Genomic DNA, 20274 nt, shown 5'->3' on the forward strand with positions numbered 1-20274 from the left:
CACAGATTCTCAATTGGATTTAGGTCTGGGCTTTGGCTAGCTTATGCTAACCCATGAACATACCTTGATCTAAACCATGTTTATGCTCTTTATGTTTTATATTTTATATTTGTGTCCTACAGTGAACCTCCATTCATCTTCCTCCATGCAACTGAGACCAGCTTCCCCATCCTCGCTAAAGAACAGTCTGCTCAGAGCATGATGCTGCTATGGTCAGTGTGTTCAGGGTGATGTTGAATGTTAGTATTTCCTTCACACACAATGTTCCCCATTGTGTGTGAAATTAAAAAGGTTCAAAGTTGGTCTTCGAGAACAGCCAAACAAGATACATTAACTGTTCAATTTCTGTGGCAAAGTGAAAACTGTTCTTTTTGCTCATAATGAAAGTACATTGGTTGAACTGAATTCTAATTAGGGATATCAAATTATAATACGCACGCTAGCTGCAATTTTCAGATTTTAACATGCAATTTTGTTTTAGAAAGCAATTCATGGATTAATTTGTATTAAGCTCACACAGAAATATCAATAAATGACAGCCTATTGTAGAATATGGTTGTAAAGTGACAAAATTATTTTTGTATTATTATATATCAAATCATTTTTTTTTTGCCTTATTGACATCATTTTTGGAAAGTAACATGTTATAAATTATTTTGCAGGGCACTGTGTGAACGATCTGATCCACACTCCCAAACAGTAGATGGCAGTAGTGCGCCATTAATGTCGACGCCGACCGCCGCTCAACAACAGCGAGAAGAAGAAACCGGAGTGTTCCTGTTCGCTCGTTGCTAGAGGACGTTGGTGTCACAGAGGAGAGCGGCTCGTCGACTATTCTTATTTCCCCCCAAACTAACCTCAAAGAAGAACCGAAAGTAAGATGTTTTCCCGTGCAGTGAGACCCACCGTCGGCCTGGCTCGGAGCCTGTCCACCTCCTCGCAGAACCACGCTAAGGTGGCGGTGCTGGGCGCTTCTGGCGGCATAGGCCAGCCGCTCTCCCTGCTGCTGAAGAACAGCCCCTTGGTGAGCCAGCTCTCCCTCTACGATATCGCCCACACGCCCGGGGTGGCCGCTGACCTCAGCCACATCGAGACCAGGGCCCAGGTGAGCGGCTACATAGGCCCCGACCAGCTGGGCGCCGCTCTGAAGGGCTGCGAAGTGGTGGTTATCCCCGCCGGCGTGCCGAGGAAACCCGGTATGACCCGAGACGACCTGTTCAACACCAACGCCACCATCGTAGCTAATCTGGCGGACGCTTGCGCACGCAACTGCCCGGAGGCCATGATCTGCATCATTGCCAACCCCGTGAACTCCACCATACCCATTACGTCGGAGGTGATGAAGAAGCACGGAGTGTATAACCCCAACAGGGTGTTCGGGGTCTCCACCTTGGACATTGTCAGAGCCAACACGTTTGTGGCGGAGCTCAAAGGCTTGGACCCGGCTCGGGTCAACGTCCCGGTGATTGGAGGTCACGCTGGGAAGACCATTATCCCCCTGATCTCCCAGTGCACCCCTAAGGTCGAGTTTCCTTCCGACCAGCTCACCGCTCTCACCGAGAGGATCCAGGAGGCCGGTACGGAGGTGGTGAAGGCCAAGGCGGGGGCGGGGTCCGCCACCCTGTCCATGGCGTACGCAGGTGCCCGCTTCACCTTTTCCGTCCTGGACGCCATGAACGGGAAGGAGGGCGTGGTCGAGTGCGCCTTCGTCAGGTCCGAGGAGACGGAGTGCAAGTACTTCTCCACGCCGCTGCTGCTCGGCAAGAATGGCATCGAGAAGAACCTGGGGCTGGGCAAGCTGTCTGCGTTTGAGGAGAAGCTGGTGGCCGAAGCCATGGGGGAGCTGAAGGCTTCCATCAAGAAGGGCGAGGACTTTGTGGCCAAGATGAAGTAATCAGCAATTGGTTTGAGCCAAGAAAACCAGCTGTGATGGATAAGTTGTTCGGTCTTACAAGGCATCAGACTAACTGAAGATCCATCAGTGTTTCCTCTCTTTTTCTGTTGGCAGTTGGGTCCTTTTCTTTTTGTTTGACTTTTATTCCTCTTTACCAACCACAGCTTTCTTCTGTGTGTATAATTCGTGCCCATTCTCTACCGTACTGTGATTCGTTTTTATTTGTGCAAATTTAAATGCAGTATGTATTTGCATAGACTTTTCTGCTGTGAACAAGGAGGGAACGCTGTCATATGTCTACTGATGCAAAAAACGGTTGTTATTACTGAAGAGCAAAATATTCACTCCACCAATAAACAGACTAGCTTTAAAATGCTTCCTTTCTTTTACCTTTCTTGCATAATAAGGGTTTAAAAGAGTGAAAAGGTCACTGATCAGGATGTCTGGTCAGGTTTCTTTGCGCAGGGCCGGACTTTAGCAAGGGCTTTCCAAGGGCAGAAACCTGGGGATCAAAAAATACATGTTGTATTCATAGAACTAATGTGTTGCTAAAGAAGTATAACACAGGGTTAAAAAGTCCAAATCACTGAGATTTTTATGTACATAATCTGAAACAGTTTAAATTATTTGAGAATGATGTCACAAACCTAATCTGACACCCAAAGTGTGTCAGTGACTGCGCATTGTCGCCACACACGGGCCTGGGGTAGTTACTGTTAACATTTTGCATTTGCTATTTTTAAGGGTTCTAGAAATAATTCTATTAACAATTAAGTTTTATTCTGGTTGTCTTTTTTTTTTAGTATTAACAGAGAAGAAAAGGAGAAAACATCCCAAAGTCAGAACATCTAATAGCCTGCTTTTATGGGATCTCTGCTATGCCCAGCAGCATGCCAGGGTACGAAGACATTTTAAGAAAGTACAAAAACAAAGATGAATTCACGAGAAAGTATACTGCTATAAAAGGCATGAAAACCACTAAACCGATGCGTACCTTTCAATCTGTTGCATACATAGACTGGTAGAAATGGGGTAAAACAACTGGCTCTAGCCAAGGGCTCATATTCCTTTAAATCTAGCGCTGAGGGTAGCCAAAACTGGGATCCCAAATCAGCAAGTTTATGACCTAGAGTTCTTTGGAAATTCACTTAAATAATTCTAAATCACATCTGCATTGAACACATGAAGACAAATACTAACAATACCTAAAAAAAAAAAAGATCTGACATATGTTTACATTATTCCACTCCTGCTTAATTGACCATAGTGGAAACAAATTCTCAACCAGAAGCCATGGTCACAAATCAGAAGCTGGACAGCTTTAGGAGCTACAGTTTTATGAATCAACAATTTACATATTTAACATTTAATATGTACAATGACTAATCATAATTTCTTCCTAGGAATTTACACTAGTTGATTATTAAACGTGGTAGGCTATCAAGCACTTTATGACACCACTAGATAACGCAGAAGCATGTTTGTTTCTCAACAAGCTAACTCTGGACTATCCCAGCAGTTCTTGGGTGATTAGAATTGTTGCTAATCAGCTAAGAACTAATCAGGGTTTATGGAGCTGGACAAACAGCACACAGAAATAGAAACCATTACAGCTTTATTTTACATACAGTTTTTTTTTGTTCTGGTTGATGAGCTTTCTTTGGAGCACAGAATCTATTTACACAAAAGGAGGGGAGAAAAAAAAAAGAATAGTGCTCCGGAAGATTTAGCACTTCTTTGGATAAACTTTGCTTTCATCCCAGATGTACATATTTCAGTTTTGGACACGGCACTCAGCTTTCCCTACATGTGTCAGTATAAAGCTGGGAAGAGCTAATACTCATATTTTTGTTCTTTACAAAATTTCCACCAGATAGATCTACACAACAAGTACAACAATAATAATAAACTGTTCTACACACAGTGTCTTGCAGAAGTATTCATGCACTTTGAACTTTTTTTTATTATTTTTTTTCATTTTGCCAAGTCACAAGCACAAACGTCCAGATATTTAATTTGGATTTTAAGGGACAGCCCAACAAGTGGTGAATAGCTGTGAAGTAAAAGGTAATATGCTAAAAACGTTTAACTTTGTTCACATCGAACCAGAGCACCTTTTACCACAGATGTGTTCTCATTTCTTTGTTTCAGCAATTGTTTTCTTTTTGACACTCATCCATTAAGGATAGATTTTTAGAGTTGCCTTGGTCCTCTTGACTGCGTCTTAGATTATTGTTCTCCTTTTCTGGTCTATCAGTTAACATGGACACCCATATCTTGGTAGATTTACAGTGGTGCTGTACTTTTCTAATTTTATGATGGTGAACTAAACAGTGCATCATGTGATTTTTAAAGCTTGATTTATTGTTTTATAACCTAACACTACTTCTTGCTGTGCCCCTTGGTCTTCCTAATGCTCTTTGTTCACTAATGTTCTCTAACAAACTTTATTTATAACTTATTCCTGTGTTATAATCAGATTAAGTTATGAAAATGTTGAGTTTATTTACAAATCAAGTGACATCTGAAAGCAATACATTGCTTTGGACAAGATATTGTTGTCCAAAGAAATGTATTGTTGCTTATGACAAAGCAACAATTGGAGACTTATGTGTCACATCAGTCACTAATATGTGACTGATGTTTAATATGTGTGATCGATGTCACACATATTAAAGGGGGTTGAATGCAAGTCACACTATTCAAATTTTTATTTGTAGAAAAAAGATAAAATTATAGATTTTCTTTTCATTTCACAATTTGCACCACTTTATGTTGGTCTAGTACATCAAATCTCTAAAATACATCGAAGTTTATGGTTGTAAAGCAACAAAATGCAAAAAGTAAAAAAAACACGTTCAATGGATGTAAATACTTTTGCAAAACACTGCGATGCTGTAAAATCAATCTACATTTGGAACCAAAGATACACATCGTTGTACCAAAGCTCCATTAAATAACCGTATGAACAAGCACATATGTCTCCATCTCAGTCAGTTTGTCTGACGGTCCTCTGCAGTCACAAAGTGTTCCCAGTTTCCACACAGCAGCGTCTACGTAAAGCTTTCACGTGAGACACTTTGAGCGGTTTTTGAGATCAAAAGGGCTTATTACAGTCCATGAATAACGCTGATGTAAAAATGGTCTGTTGAAACCATACAAGTAGCAGCAACACCCCTGTAAGGAGGGGTCAAAAAGGGGAGAGATAGTAGGCGTGGGGCAGGGGGAAGGAGGGGTTGGGATGTCATGGAGCAGGAAGGAAGGGGAGACAACCAGAGGTGGGGGTCGGTCATCGTCTGTCCCCAGCTTTATTGCACGAGGCCATCTTCAGGAGAGATTGTCTGTGAGTCGTGGCCTCTCCGGTGTCGGTTCTCCGTTTTGTTCCTGTTATCAGAGTCTTCCCGTTCACCCGCATCCCTTTCCCGCTTCCTCTCCCTCCGTCCCTCCTGGCTCTCCTTGTCCTTGCGGTTGTTGCGATTCCTCCTCTCTTTTCGGTCGGTCTTCCTCCGTGCTCCTGAAAACCGAGGAAATTTGACAAGGGAAGACGATTAGTGTAGTTCAGCTGAGTTCATTGTTATTCAGGTTGAAGTTATTTGTTGACAGGAATTTTCTCAGGATAAAAGTCATAGTTTCAGTGCATGAATTTGGTCTTATTGAAGAATAAAAAGGAAATGTCTCACAGTTAAAACCAGATGTTTACATACACTGAAATTATAACCACGTGTAAACACTATGGGAATGTTCAGCCACCATACTGCTAAGGAAGAATCAGGTTATGTTGCTTTCAGATGAACAAACATCTCAAAACATCAGACAGGAAGTTAGACTTTGGGCACAAGTGATTCTTCCAAATGGGCAACATTTGGAAGAATGTTCTTAGCTCTTAGCTAAAAACATTGTTCTTAGTTCTTAGCTCTATCCCATGAGATATCATGGGCAAAGGTCCACAAACTATTGTGGACATCTTGTATTTCAACTTGTGAATGTAAAGAAAACAAACAAACAAAATAAAATTATAAAACAGAAGAAACTCTGCTAATCTCTGATTACCTACCTATTTATTCTTAGACAGCAATTAAAAAAATCTAATCTTTTGCATAATATTTGTATAAATCTGATTTTAATTGTAAATCTGAATGGATATGGGAGCGCATTTCATGTCATATGAATGTAATAAATCTTAAATAAAATCCACCTAACTGCAGGAACCACAAAAACAGACCGACTCCGAATCAGGGGCATTGTTGATTTATTTATTTATTTTTTTTTACCACTAGGTGTCACTCTTTATCAACAAGTAGCTGCTCCGCTGTCAGCCTGTCAGCTGTTGTGGCACTCCGCATGTGATGAGCAGACCTTTGTCGAAAATAGAAAACCTTTAAATAACACCCCCTCCGATTCCCCAATCCCTCACCCCCAATTTTATCTGTTCTTGCAACACTGTCTCATAAACAAAAGTGGGAGTTTTTGGAATGCTGAAGGTTTTATCTCTGCCTGAGCCGTGGTTATTAATGATAATAACAAGATATACCCTCAGGGAGGTTGGAGACGGGACCTACGAGTGAAAACAGAGGAGGCCCTTTCCTGTTGTTGTACGGGTGGCGCTCATGTGTGAGTGGAACGGAGCAGCACGGCCTGCTGTTGGCTGCCTGTTTGGGGATTGTGAAACTGCTGAAGTAGGCAGTGGGCTCAGACACAGGGAGAAAAGAAAAGAGAGATCTGTCTCTCCTGTCTGCAAGCTTTTTTGCCTCCCGCCTCACCCCCTACATGCATTAATCAGGGCAGGTCTCTGGTTGGATCTGGAACCAGGTCTGACTTAAGCCTTTTACACTGATGTTACGAGAGTCTCCCTAACTACTGTGGAACGTTTCCTGTTCGACGTTCTGAGGCGAAAAGAGGCCTTGAGATGGAAACGGGAATACAACAATGTTCAAGTGTTGACTGCAACAGATGGCTTGTTTTCAGTGCAACAGAAGTGATAGCAAAGGGAGCCGGTTTCATGGATGGATGAGCCGATGGATAGATGGATGGACGGGGTAATCTGGTCCACTGACTCATCCAGGGTATGCCCTCATCCTCTATAAACACAGGAAGTCCCCTTCGCTCTCATTGTTTTCTCTGTCCTGACACCATAACTATTTACAAGTTCAGTGGATTAGTCATACTGTAGCCCCAGTGCTTTTGTTGAACCAGAGCAGAAACCTAATCCATGCCAGTGTTGAGATGATTAGCAGAGTGTTTATCAAGCCAACATGCATTTGGTTTGCTGGAACAGTTTCCGACAGGCTAAACGTAAACTGTGAGTGGACGTGCGGATAACGGTCCCTGAATGGGACACCTGCGTTGTTTTACAACATTTACCATAGACACTCTCAAATTTCCATTTGTTATGAGTTGCTATCAAAAACTTGAAGGTACAGAGAGCTTGGTTTGTTCAAAAATAAAAAAAAAGATCTTTATCACTCGAAGGTTGAAGTTCGGAATAAATAATTTTCTTGGAACCGATGTGCGTCTTATAGGACTTTATGTTTGATTAATGATTAAGTGGCAATGGTGGAAGGAGTTCGATTCCACGGATGAAGCAAAACACTTTGTCTACCAGAATGTGAATGTGTGCATGAATGGGAATGACTGGTTTCATTGTAAAGCATCTTTACGTTGCATTAGTGCAGTAAGTGGTGAACAAGTTGTCTTGGTCATGCGTGATAGTAGGATAGCTTACGAGATGTGGTCACTGATCTGGTCTGTTGTGACGAAAGATCTGATCGAAAGTCATTACTGGTTTGTACCAGTAAAGGGTCATTGTATTTAATTACCCTTAACCTATGGTCATGAGATGTGAACTGTAACTAAAGGAGCTGAAAGGAACGCCCTCAGTACGGTGGTTGGATAAAGAGCGAATGTAAGCAGCTTGAGGTGGAATCACTGCTTTTCAGCACTGGAAGGAATTGGTTTGGTTCAAGGATATGATCTTTGGAGGTTTTCCATACAAGTAGCACTCGGAGAAGACCATGGGACAGAATTTGCTGGAGGGTCTATAAGTTTCTTCTGACCTGGAAACACCTTGGGAGGAATACATCCACGATCCATTTTTGGATTGACCTGAAAAAATGAATATGTCAAGAAAACTGCAAAATTCCATGTGAAATGTTTGCTCCTAATTTTAATTTGTAGACATCCACAGTTTTTTTTGTCCACACAGTTGATAAATGTTTAGAATTGAATTTTTTACTGAGACAGATTCATGAGTGATCAAGATAGGATGGTTTTAGGTTATGGTTGGATATGTTTTGGTCAAGATGGACCATGTTGATAATGAAAAGGGAAGGGGTTCGATAACAGAGTCTTGAGGCACCCCTAGTTTGACTGTAGCTGTATTCAGAGTGTTATCAAATGTTGTTACATTTGTTTATGTGTGTACTATTTATGTGTGTACTATTTATCTATCAGGAAGCAGTTTGTTAACTGCTTCCTGATAGATAAATAGTACTTAAATCAGGAAGGAGTTGTACTGGTCATACCAGGTAGAGGATAACAAGAGATGTATAAAAAAAAAACCTGATTGGTCCAAAGTTTTGAAGTAAGAAGTAAAACAGTGTGTGGAACAGTATGCTCACACAGAACAAGCTATCCACCAGTGCTGCCGTTCTCTCAGAAATGATGAATACCATTTGCAAGAACATGTTGCATTTGTTGTCTTGTTTCCCAGCATAAGTTTGTCTGTAACAGCAGCTTGTAGAAATCAAACACAAAGACACAAAGTAGAGCACTTGCCTGACTTAAGAACAAAGAGAAAAACTTTATAGAACATGAAATCCCCAAAAAGGACAATGGAGGACAAAGCTATGACGAAAAGAATCCCTCAGGGAGGTAATAACTGAAAAACCATCATGTTGTGTGTAGCTGACAGACAGAGAATAAGTGTTCAGAGGGATATTTAAAGAGACACTGTGGGTTTTATGTTGTTACATCCTCTGTGGCAGCCGTTCAGTCGGTGGGGGAGCTTTTGGCGGGAGACAGACCGGGATTAAAGGCCTTGGGCTGTCCCACAAGTGGAATGCCTGCTGCATGGCTGCCAGGATGTCACCGTGGGGGTTGTGGTGTGAGTAATACTCACTCACTCAGATATATACATACATGCTGAGTGGATGACTGACGGTAGCTTGTATAGCTATATGCTTCTCAGTGTGTCTTTTTCTGCATGTGTTGAGCCGTGCAGACAGACAAATGGTCCATCTGGCTACAGAGACCTGGAAGGTGAAGCTTAGTACCACTGAAGGACAAATTAGTCAGAAATCATTTGAGGGAAGACAAATGAGGATGTGTGGGTATGTGCATTCATATTGAGTGGATTGTGATGAGGCTCAACTGGATGCCAGAGCCGATAGATCTGCACATAAAGGCCTGTGTAATGTCAGCATGAGGCTTGAGTGGATCCTTATTGTGGCTGTTTATTAACTATGCAAAATGAGATAGCCTTATTAACATTAATGAAATACCACAGATGTCTGATTTTTCAGATTGTTTCATGAGTAATAATTGCATATTACTCAGAAAGAGGTATGCAAAGTAAATACAGGAACAGTATCACCGATACTAATCCTAATCCCAATACCAATACCAATACATATATGCTTAAGTATGATGTACCATCAAACTTCTAACTTTTAGGAGATTTTGTGTTTTTTTTTCTTTGGAATTATTTTTGATAAAATCTGAGACAGATTTTAGATAAAGTTTAACAGGTGTCTTCAAAATACTTTAATAGCATAAACATGATAAACAGAAACAATAGAAGAACAAAAGAAACTTTGCTTTGGTCCAAAATATTGATGCTTTGATGCGTAAATGACTTTAACAATTGAATTCCTCCTTTTCTGTTGGTTTCAAAACCACAATCTCCATCAAGGGACCAGCGGTACATTTTTTTTTCTTCTTGTGAAAAAAAAAATAGAATGTACAGAATTGTAAAATAAGGTGTCAAAGGAAACTTGAAGTTGGTATTGCTAGGAAAAGCCTGCTTGGTGCACCTCTAAAGAAGTAATAGTAATAAAAAAAACGCATAAAAAAGGAGAAGAAGATGTGTAAAACAAAATAACATTTACCATCTACAGGAAGAGGAAAAGGAGACGCAGGGTGTGTGTGTGTGGAGGTGGAGGGGGTGGGGGGGAGTATAGCAGCTAAAGGAGAAAGCACAAAAAGAGGAAGAAGGGAAGAAGGATGTATCAGTGTTGGAGGGCTGCTGGAGGATTACTGGGGGCTCTCTGAGGTCAGGCCACTGACCCCCTAGCGTGTGCAGAACGTAAACACCGAGGAGAGGATGCGCCGAAGCAGATAATTAGCCTCCATTCACTGTGGAGTCTCTTGGAGATCAGGCAACTGAGTAATCATGAGGGTAGCACTGATAAGAGCGGTCTGCTCTCTCCGTCTCACTCTGGTTGCATCAGTTTCAGTTTGATCCAAATTAAGGTCCCAGGTCTCAGTCTGAGTGAATCGAAGTGCCACTGCGGCACTGATGGCTTTCCTCGGCGTGTGTCTGCACGAAGGTCGTGTGTGTGTGAGGGGATGAACATCGAGATGCTGAGAGACAGTGATTAAATGGGAGACAGAGGTTACATTTCCCAGTCCAACTCATATCAGCTCTATAGCGCTGGAATTTGAATGCCTAGAAGCGTGTGCAGTTGTCTGGCCTGTTCAAAGCACACACAGCCTAGCTTTAGCTGGGCATATATTGTGTGTGTGCATGTGTGTGTGTGTGTGTGTATGGAGCAAATTATCGTGTGTGTATTAGCAGCTGTGGGGATAAACCAATACTGATCCCCTGGTCGCCTCGTGCCTCCCAAGAGGAGGATGTTGATGTTGAGCTGGCTGTCTCTGCTCCAGAGCCAACTGCTTTTTGCCGCATCACACACAGACACACACACACACTCACGCACACACACACGCATAGAAGCACAAGCGCAGTGTTTGTTCTGTAAGTGTGAGGCCCCAAGGGAATGGATCTCAGCCTCCTACCCTGTCTGCAATCTGTCATGTAACACTGCAGAACCCCCAGAGGAAAAAAAAAACACAACCAGCCGTAGCCGACAACCGACCACCTCGGTACCCACAATCGCACAAAAAAACAACAACAAAAAAAACTCCAAGTGGTTGTAAAAGTGCCGCAGGCTGCAGATTTCAAAAAGACGAGCCTCGTCTGAAAGCAGTTTTCAGCCCGTTCATTAGAAATCATTACGCTATTCCCTGTTTACTGAGAGCACAGAGAGAGGCTTTCACTGTTTCAAGCCTAAAGTGGTTATCTGGAGGGGGGGGGCACAAAAAATACAGGGTGCCCATTGCAACATCCCATATGTGTGCTCCCCCCCATTGTCCTGACTGCAGCCACAATGACAGTTGTCTGAGTAAACAGTCAGAGTCCTGAGCGGAAGACAGGCTTGTTCTGGTTGTACAAACTGAAGCAGAGTGGTCTGGAATGCATGGAGCTGAAACAGCCATGTGTTCCAAACACAGCGTTGGCAGTGAACCTGAAGGATTGGGAGAAATTACCATTGGCTGGATTTGGTGGCTTTAATTCATACGTCCAGCTTTTAGGGTCACATTGGCCCAGAGGGTTCTTTAATGAGGAGAGAGAGACACAGCGAGGAGGTTTTATTTACCTTGACATCTCTTTTTCTTGACCAGACACTCTTTGACCTCGGAGATCTCTGGGCAGGGATTGCCAAACGGAGATGGATACTGCAGGACCTGCCTTGTGTGGGTCTCCTGGCCCCGTCTGAAGCCGCAGGTTCTGCCCGACCGAGAGCAGGGGCTCCACTCACTCCACTCGCCCACCTCGCAGTGCACTAGCAGAGGAAACATGGAGATTGAGAGGTGACAGTGAGGACTAAGTTTGTCTCCTTTCCTCAAGCACAAACTATATTCATCCATTTTCACATACTGAATGTGCTTTGAGGAGATTTGGCATTGGCAAGTCACAATTCTTGCCAATGCCAATGGTCGTTTATGCCCAGTCTCAATAAAAAATGCAAGTGCATCTCAATAAATTACAATGATATTTATTTCAGTAAAACAATTCATTAATTTGACTGATATTTTAAAACCTTTATTTCTGATAATTATGATAATTTTCCACTTAAAGTCGATGAAAACTCGACATTTAAGATTCGAATATAACACAGGACTTACCTTGTGGAGTGCACTCCATTAGTTTGTCATTGGGCTCATAGTCATCTGGACAGATATGGTGGCACCTTCCATTCAGCTGATAAAGGCCAGGCCGGCACCGGGTGCACGTGCCGCTGTTCACACACGATTCACACTCCGCAGAGCATCCTGCAGGAACAGTCACACATTTGAGCTCAGAAAATACCACTTTTTTCCCACAATCCTTGAAAAAAGTGAAAAATGAGACACTCACTGGGAACACACTCCCTCTGTGCGTCGCTGTGGACCATGCCTACAGGGCAGCTGTCCAGGCACTTGCCCAGGTGAAGGTAGAACCCCGCTCGGCAGCGCGTGCAGAAGTTCTTGTTAAAGCACGAGTCACACTCCGACCTGCACTCTGATAAAAATAAAAAATAAAAAATACCATCAATGATTATTAAAACATCTGTAGGTAGGTTGATGTTTCACTGGCTGACTGCAGCACAACACTTAACCTAAGTGACACACAAAGCAAGTTACCTCAGTACATTTGCTCATATTGCCATGTTAGAGTTAGTCTTAGAAGAAATTAAAGCGAATGCCATTGGTATAAAGCACATCTGAAATGCCTACAGAAGTGTTCGTAGCACTTGAACATTTCCATATATTTTCACATCACTACCAAATATAGAGTGATGTGGTCATGATCATGTGACGTATTAGTTTACCAGTTATTGGACACTTCAAGGCAAATTGTTGCACTGGATTTCTTTAGAGTAAACAGAGCTGAATAAAAATGCAAACTATAAAATTTCAATAATGTGCAATTTGTACTGTGACAAAATGTAAAAAAAAAAAAAAAAAAAAATTGTTTGGGGTATGTTTAATGATTCTACTATCTCTTTTACATAGAATACATAAAAGAAAATCCAACACAACGCTGCTATCATTCAGTCAAAGTTGGGTTTAGATTTTGCTAAAGCACTCCACCGTGTTTCTCACAATTTGTTGCTAGCTTTTTACTCACTAGTACAAGTGTTTCTCTCAGGTGACCGGGTGCCGTAAAAGCCAGGAGGACAGGAAGTCATGCACACCCCGATCTGCTTCATCCCGATCCTCTCCAAATGCATGAAGAGACGAGGCTTGCAGGACAGACAGCCATTGTAGTCCGAGCAGGTCAGGCAGCCGCTCTGCTGGCACCCCGAGCTGCCACCGGCCATCGCTGTAGACAGAAGCAGACGACTTTCATCATGATAAACGAAACACTACGATTACATCTGAGAGAAGTCCTGGGGCTTGACCAGCCACATGGCAGCTTGTTGATTGGATTTTGCAAGTTCTATGAGAGGCAAAATGTGCCATAATTCAGTCTCACACATTCAGATGCAGTCGATGCTGGCCTACTGAAAAATGCATGACAGGTTAAGTCCTGATTGTATTAGATATCAAATAGTGTCACTTAGTCAAAAACTGAAATAAAAAATAAATGGTCTTTGAATGTCCCTAACCAGACAAAAAATGTTTAGTTAACTTAATCAGAACGTAGTCAGGCAACACAGCTATTAGCTGGGGACACTTCAAGCTTTTGACATACTGAGCTGAGTAAAACATTGCAAACAGAACATCTGCATAAACTCATTTGTTGAATGTATATATGGCATTTCTAAGCTGTGATGCTCATGCTGTAACTGCTTGCACCATGTCCAAAAAACATGATGAATGCTAAATTACCAGGTGTGTAGAAAGGCAGAACTTGTGTGTTGTTTACCAAATGCAACATAATTTACAATGTCATTGAAATGAAAGGCTGATACACAACAGAGTTGAAGATATTACATATAAATATCATTATAAGTGGCAACCCGTCCCACATAACTAAGAGCCGGTCTGACAACTCTGATTTTAGTTTGTAGCAAAAATGATATTACAGCGTAGATGTTTCAAAAAGTACATTCAACTCTTTCCGAAATGACACTACTGTGTACATGAGACCCCTTAAAAACTGCATCCAACCTATATAACAAAATAAAGACATATTGGTAGATTATTTGTTGTACAGCTCCCTATAGTTAACAAATAGAATAAATGGAGTGAACCTTAATGTGGATTTTCTAATCATACTGACCAGTTAAATCAATCCTGCAACAAAGTTTGATTCACAAAGCCACAATATTCATACTCTCACACATTGATCAGGAGAGCAGTAGGCAAAATTAGGGTTAAGTGCTTTGCTCAGTGGCACATCAATGTGTTAGGGAGAAGCTGAAGTTAAAACCATAAAACCACCACTAAAAACAATCAGTTTCTTCTACATCTACATCTCTTTAGTCTGTAACGAGGACTCACGAATCATCATAAGAATGAACAATAATTAGCAAAAAAAGCTAAATGTAAAACACTTCACTATGGGTGTTATTTACCCAGTCACTCCAAATTCTTACATCAATAATTGTTGATGATGACATTTCATCATCATCAATAATTGGACATAAAAATGTATTCACGTCGACAGCCAGTTTTAGACTTCTGTCTTGAAATTTCAACCTTGCATGGAACAGATCAGTGTAGCTGCTACAAGTTATGTCATGAAATCAGGCTGAGTACGTCGATCACACAGGTCACGCCTGAACAGCAGCATGCATAATGCAGCATTTCAGCAGTAGCTGGCATTACAGTTACATTTTCGTCTGTTGTTTTGTCTTTACCTGAAGGAACATCCCAAATCTTAGACGCCAAATGAGTAAGCCAGATTCAGATAAATTATGGAGTAAAACGAAGTCCACCGATCTTTTTCTTAGATTTTTTATTAGATAGAAAAGCCTTTGATTGAGGTATACCAAGGTTACATAAGTTATGATTTTAAAACAATTGAACCTTTATGTCATATCCATCCTTTGATTTGAAGCTCTTTAGTGAAAAGCCACAGAAAGAGTCAAAGGAAACTCAGAAACACAGAGAGACACACAAACCCTCATCCCTTCTCATCTCATCAGGTCATTTCCCAAAAGTCCTACGGGATAATCAAGATGTTTTAGGTAAATGTAAGATGGGGCTTTTACCTTCCTTTGCTCAGCAGTTTTTTTTTTTGCCTATGACCTCTCTCAAAAATGTTCATTTTCCCCAGTCAGTCTGTCACTGTAATATGATGAACTCTGACCCTATCTGTGATATGTGAGGTCTGAAGTGGTTTAGACGTCGTTCTGGGTTCTGTTGCAGCCTCCTGGACTTGTCATCCAGGTACTCTTGGAGTATTTTAGTATGTGGGCCATTCCTGAGAAGCTTCCTACTATACTTTAACTTCACGCCATGATGAAGCAGCACACAAGTCCCTCAAAAGTAAGCTCAAGCCAAATCCAAAACACAAATCTCAGCCTCTCCTTTGATATTTGCATCTACAGATAAGTCCAATCGGTGCCACCTACAGCATCATATTATGTACTAAAACTGCAAAAAAAGAGTACTTCTCCCATTTCACGTTACTTGACCTAGTTGAGTTAATTCTCCATCTCCATCCCTAATGATGTTTATAAGGTACAGCATTGCGCCATGGTAGGGTTGGGATTAGGGTTTGGTTTTCCTCCGTCAGCCTAGCATCACATGGGAATGCCTTATAAACTTTGAGTATTTCTCAATTCAGGTCTTAGCTGCCAGTTCATCATAGATCACAGACACTTTATTTGAAATATTCTGACTGTCTTTACGAGAGCCGTAGACTGGCCGACTTGCATTCCTGCTAAGCAGCGCAGAGATAGGAATTCAGCCAGGCTAAACCTCAGCTGGACTGCCTGCATCTCTGTAGCGCACCAAGGAAGACGAATGCATGGGAAATGAGCAGGTTTTCATCTTTGTTTGACTTATGAAACGACAGAAGAAACACTTAAGCAATTGTGTTAGATGGGCAGTTATATGAAAAATGTCAACCTGTTTATCTAGGATTGGTCATATATTGATGTTTAATCTTATATTTTATTTATATCTGGAAGATAAAGTGATTTCACTGCATTTCAACAGCAAAGATGAACCTCCTTTTATTCACAAAACATGTTTTTTTTCTTGGGAATAAATTTAGGATCCCTGAAAAAATTTTGGATTTGTAAATGTCTGAAATGACTTCAATGAGACACTTATTGTGGCGATAACAGGTCTGAAGTTTGCACCTCAATGAGATTGAGGTCTTGATTCCGATTCAGTCCAGCTCTTTGGGTCAATTTTTATTTATTTGTTGTTTTTTTTTAAAAATAGATGGTTCCCACATTTTATAAAACCATGCTCTGATGTGATAAAATTCATGGTGGCCTACGTGACGGCAAACTGTCCAAGTCCTGCTGCAGCATAACATCCCCAAACCATCACACTTACACCTCCACTTTGTTTATGGCAACATCTGATGTCCAGATGTTTGAATTCCAATTATTCCTCATCAGAAATGCATATTTTGGAAAAAAGATGTTACAAAAAGTTTTTTTTTCTTCAGTCTTGTTATGGTTTATTCATCCTACTTGGGTTATTCTGCATTGCTGTAGTTCATTTTAAGTGTCCAAACGTGTCACAAAAATTTGTTTTTTTTCTTTTTTACTCAGATATGAGTGTATCTGTTCTACATTCTATCATGCAAACATCACCAATGACACACACACACACTACTTGCGCCCAGAATTAAAATTTCTTTTGTAGGCATCATCATCATCATCATCATCATCATCATCATCATCATCATCATCATCATTGCACACCGGAAGTTTGTGGCTTGGGTTCTGTCTACTACTTGGTAATACTGCTCTGTTAACTGAGAGGTCATTGACTCTCCTCTGAGTCCTATTCCCCTTTTTGTCCCTCCTGGTCTGTACTCGTTTCCCAAACCAATCCCTCCATCCTCCCTGATATCACTAAAAGAGTAGGATGCCTGCATCCTTGGAGGGTGCGATCTTAAATTAACTATTTATTGGCCCGTGGAAAGGTTAGGTGACTGCTCTTTCTTCTATGTATGAATGAAGGTGATGCTGCTCTCTCACATACGAAGCAGAGCCACATGGACCAAGGGATGCTTTGAAAGGCAGCTGAATGGGTTCAGACTGAAAACACACTGTTTATTTGTGTTGGACAGCGGTCGCCTGACGGGTGCCTTAAGATTTGTCTTCTGCGCAGAATGCCGCCAGCAGAGTCTGTTCTTGAGGAAAAATATCATAAACCGAGGTTTTGTCTAGATGACCTTCCTGTTTGCATCCTGCCAACCCTGCTCAGAGGGAGGGCTTAGTGCTGGTTAGAGGAAATAAACAGCTAAAGGTCCTGAAACCTCTGAGAGTACAAAGAGCGCCGCGTATTTACACACGCAACACCGTTTATGCTCCTGGGACTTTTTAAAAATGTTTGGTCAGTTTCAGTCAGTAATCAGTTTCATTTGGATTTTAATGATAAAGCTTCACATGGTGCCACATATCTTTGCACCAAAGAGCAGGCCCGTGTCTAATTTACTCTCAGTAGAAACACAGCTGTTTTATTGAAGAACATGAGTGACCAAACAGCAACATGAAGACCAGAGAGGGGCAGGGAGAAACTTAGAACGAAGTTAAAACCACGATTTGGTTATAAAGAAATGTTCCAATCTTTACGCTTCAAAAAAATAATTTTTAACCAAGTATTTTTGGTCCAGGTTCTAGTTTAAATATCTTAGTACTCTTGAAATAGACAAAAATAACTTACAACAAATTTTTCTACAAACAATGGGAACTTGTTTTAAGTCACTTACTCTGTAATATTTATAAAACTTGCTAGTTCCAGTAATTAAAAGTGACCGATACTTTTTCATCAATATTAAGAAACTTTTGACTTAAAACAAGCTCCTATATTATTCTGAAAAGTTACTTGTAAGTTAGTATTGTCTTATTTTAAGTTTACTGAGATTTTTTCACTGGGAACTAGACCAAAAATACTTGCTAATATATATATTTTTTTCTTCTTGTAGTTAGTTATTAACTACATGGTTTCTTAATGGAGACTAGCAGTAGTGGACTTCTTAAATCTGGCTTTTATGAAAGAGTGAAAAGTGAAAAGCCACGGCTGGAAGAAAGAAATAAAAAGTCCAGTTGAAAGTTTGCGGTAAGCCATGAGGGATACAGAGAACGTGTTTAAACTTGGTGGCGGAAGCATCATGCTGCGGAGATGCCTTTCTTCTGCAGGGACGTGAAAAGAAGCTAGAACTGTTGAGAAGATGCATGAAGCTAAATACAGGTCAATCCAGGACGAGCACATGTGGTGGACTCTGAAAGACGTGAGACAGAAGTAGATGGAAGCGTACTCACATGTTAGAACGGCTCAGTCAAAGTCCAAAACTAATAGTGACTGACAATGCGAGACGGCATTTGAAAACCGATGTTCACCAAAGATTTAGACTGAGCTCGAGCTAAGCTGCGAATAAGAATAGCAAAACTAAAAAAGTTCTTGAGCTAGGGGAGCAGAATACAAGTGCACGCCACACTTTTAAGTTTTTGATGGACAAGAAATAAGAAGGCATGCATAATTGGGAACAGACGAAATGATATATGGCTAGTTGAGCACTTTTGGCACTGCACTGATGGTCACTGCAGAAACATTTCAAATAAAGAACTATCCCTGCGGTCCAAATCGGAGCTCTAAATATCAAATCAACTTCTCCGCCCCAGGTGGCATGGATAAAAACATCACTCCAGAGCTCTGTCACTGCAGATCACAGACAGTTTTCAGATATGCTGACAAGTGATACGTGGAATATTCCAGTTATCGCTGCTCTCCTCAAATTGAATCAGTCACAGAGCCCATCTGGAGACCCTCAGTGATGCAGAGTGCGTGGGCAGAATAGAAAAGAAAGAAAGAAAGAAAGAAAGAAAGAAAGAAAGAAAGAAAGAAAGAAAGAAAGAAAGAAAGAAAGAAAGAAAGAGAGAAAGAAAGAAAAAGCTTTATTTCATACTTATTTCAGAGTGGATAGACCTGGTCAGAGCCCAAGAAATGAGACATGATGTTGGACTTCTGGGAGATAGATGGGAGAAGAAATACCAGCAAGCCTGGATGGAACATCTCATCTTCCTCACTCCTGCTGACAGCTTTGCATTAACAGTCACAAGAGGAGTTCAAATTATATGACTGCAGCCATCATCTGGAGAAATATATCCCAATTTAGAATAACGAGACGAATAGAGGGATATTCAAGTCGTGGTGTCCGGACTGGATAAAGTTTGCTGGCTGAAATCTGCGTCGCTCACCGCTAGAGAGCGACGCAGGAAGCTGGAGCTCCAGCTCAGAGCGGCGGCTGCGGGACAGCAAGTGGCTCCACGCTCGTTTAATCAACTCAATTAAGTTCAATCGCAATAAAACTAAGATGGTGTGACAGAAAGTTGTGGGAAACGGAAAACAGTCTCCAGACGGAAATGCTGCAGATTTCGTTATTAATATCACATAAAACACACAAAAAAGAAGTAAAACAAGACAATGCATTTCAGTCCTGTCTGTTACATCAGCGATTATATTAAGCGGAAAAAAAAAACATTGTTGAATGAGTTACAAGTGTAAAAATATTCCGCATAAACCTAAATAATAAACGCTAATCATCTGGACCCGGAAAAGGCACGAAGTAAACAAAAATAATTAATGTTGATTAAATTGACAGAAAGTTAATCTATGATTAGGAAAAGGTTACCATAGATTTCTAAGTTAAAAACACAGACAAAAAAAAGAGAATAATTTGAACAACATTCCATAAATTAATGAATAATAATAATAATAATAATAATAATAATAATAATAATAATAATAATAATAATAATAGATTTTATTTTGACCTTCCTGTGGGAACGTCAGTCATCACCCCGATCTACTCACCTTTGTGCTGCCGGTGCCTGGAGCTGCTGTGCGGCTGACAACCAGAGTAATCCATGCAGTTCCAGATGATCAGAACAAAGGAGATCAATTGTAATTGCATAGTAGCCCAGAGGTGAGACTCCTAAAGCCAATGTCAATGTTCAACAAAACAAGTTGGCGTTTCTTCTTCTTCTTGTTCTTTTTCTTTATCTTTTGTGTGAATGTTTTTCCTCCGCCTAAAGAGGTTGAAGCTCTGAAAACTCCTAAACGCAGGAGGACGCAGCCCAGCTGTGTGGTGTTATGTGGTGGCTGTAGCGTACCGTGGCCCAATGATGCCTGGGCCGTTTAGACTGTAACATCCTGGATAGGGTCCACATATGTGCCGAGAAAACAAGTCCTCGTTAGAG

The 20274-nt window shown here is 41.1% G+C and overlaps 2 protein-coding genes across 2 annotated transcripts in view; one reads left to right on the forward strand and one right to left on the reverse strand.

Moving 5' to 3' along the window:
• The first annotated feature begins 746 nt into the window (after positions 1–746).
• On the forward strand, positions 747–2267 carry mdh2 (malate dehydrogenase 2, NAD (mitochondrial)). The gene has a single exon (XM_008432098.3). The coding sequence runs from the start codon at positions 881–883 to the stop codon at positions 1892–1894; it is 1014 nt and encodes a 337-aa protein (XP_008430320.1). The 5' UTR covers positions 747–880; the 3' UTR covers positions 1895–2267.
• Positions 2268–3492: 1225 nt separating this feature from the next.
• rspo3 (R-spondin 3) overlaps positions 3493–20274 on the reverse strand; it is an 18074-nt gene continuing 1292 nt past the window's right edge. Inside the window, exons 1-6 of the mRNA XM_008432099.3 lie at positions 19889–20274; positions 13065–13259; positions 12312–12455; positions 12080–12226; positions 11551–11736; positions 3493–5408 (exon numbers count right to left, since the gene is read on the reverse strand). The exon at positions 19889–20274 is cut by the window's right edge and continues 1292 nt beyond it. Of these exons, the coding sequence (XP_008430321.1) occupies positions 5203–5408; positions 11551–11736; positions 12080–12226; positions 12312–12455; positions 13065–13259; positions 19889–19988 (978 nt within the window). The 5' untranslated portion in view covers positions 19989–20274 and the 3' untranslated portion in view covers positions 3493–5202. The remainder of the gene's footprint in view (positions 5409–11550; positions 11737–12079; positions 12227–12311; positions 12456–13064; positions 13260–19888) is intronic.

Source organism: Poecilia reticulata, chromosome 16, assembly GCF_904066995.2.
Source record: "Poecilia reticulata chromosome 16, P_reticulata-male-v2, whole genome shotgun sequence".
Lineage (NCBI taxonomy): Eukaryota > Metazoa > Chordata > Actinopteri > Cyprinodontiformes > Poeciliidae > Poecilia > Poecilia reticulata.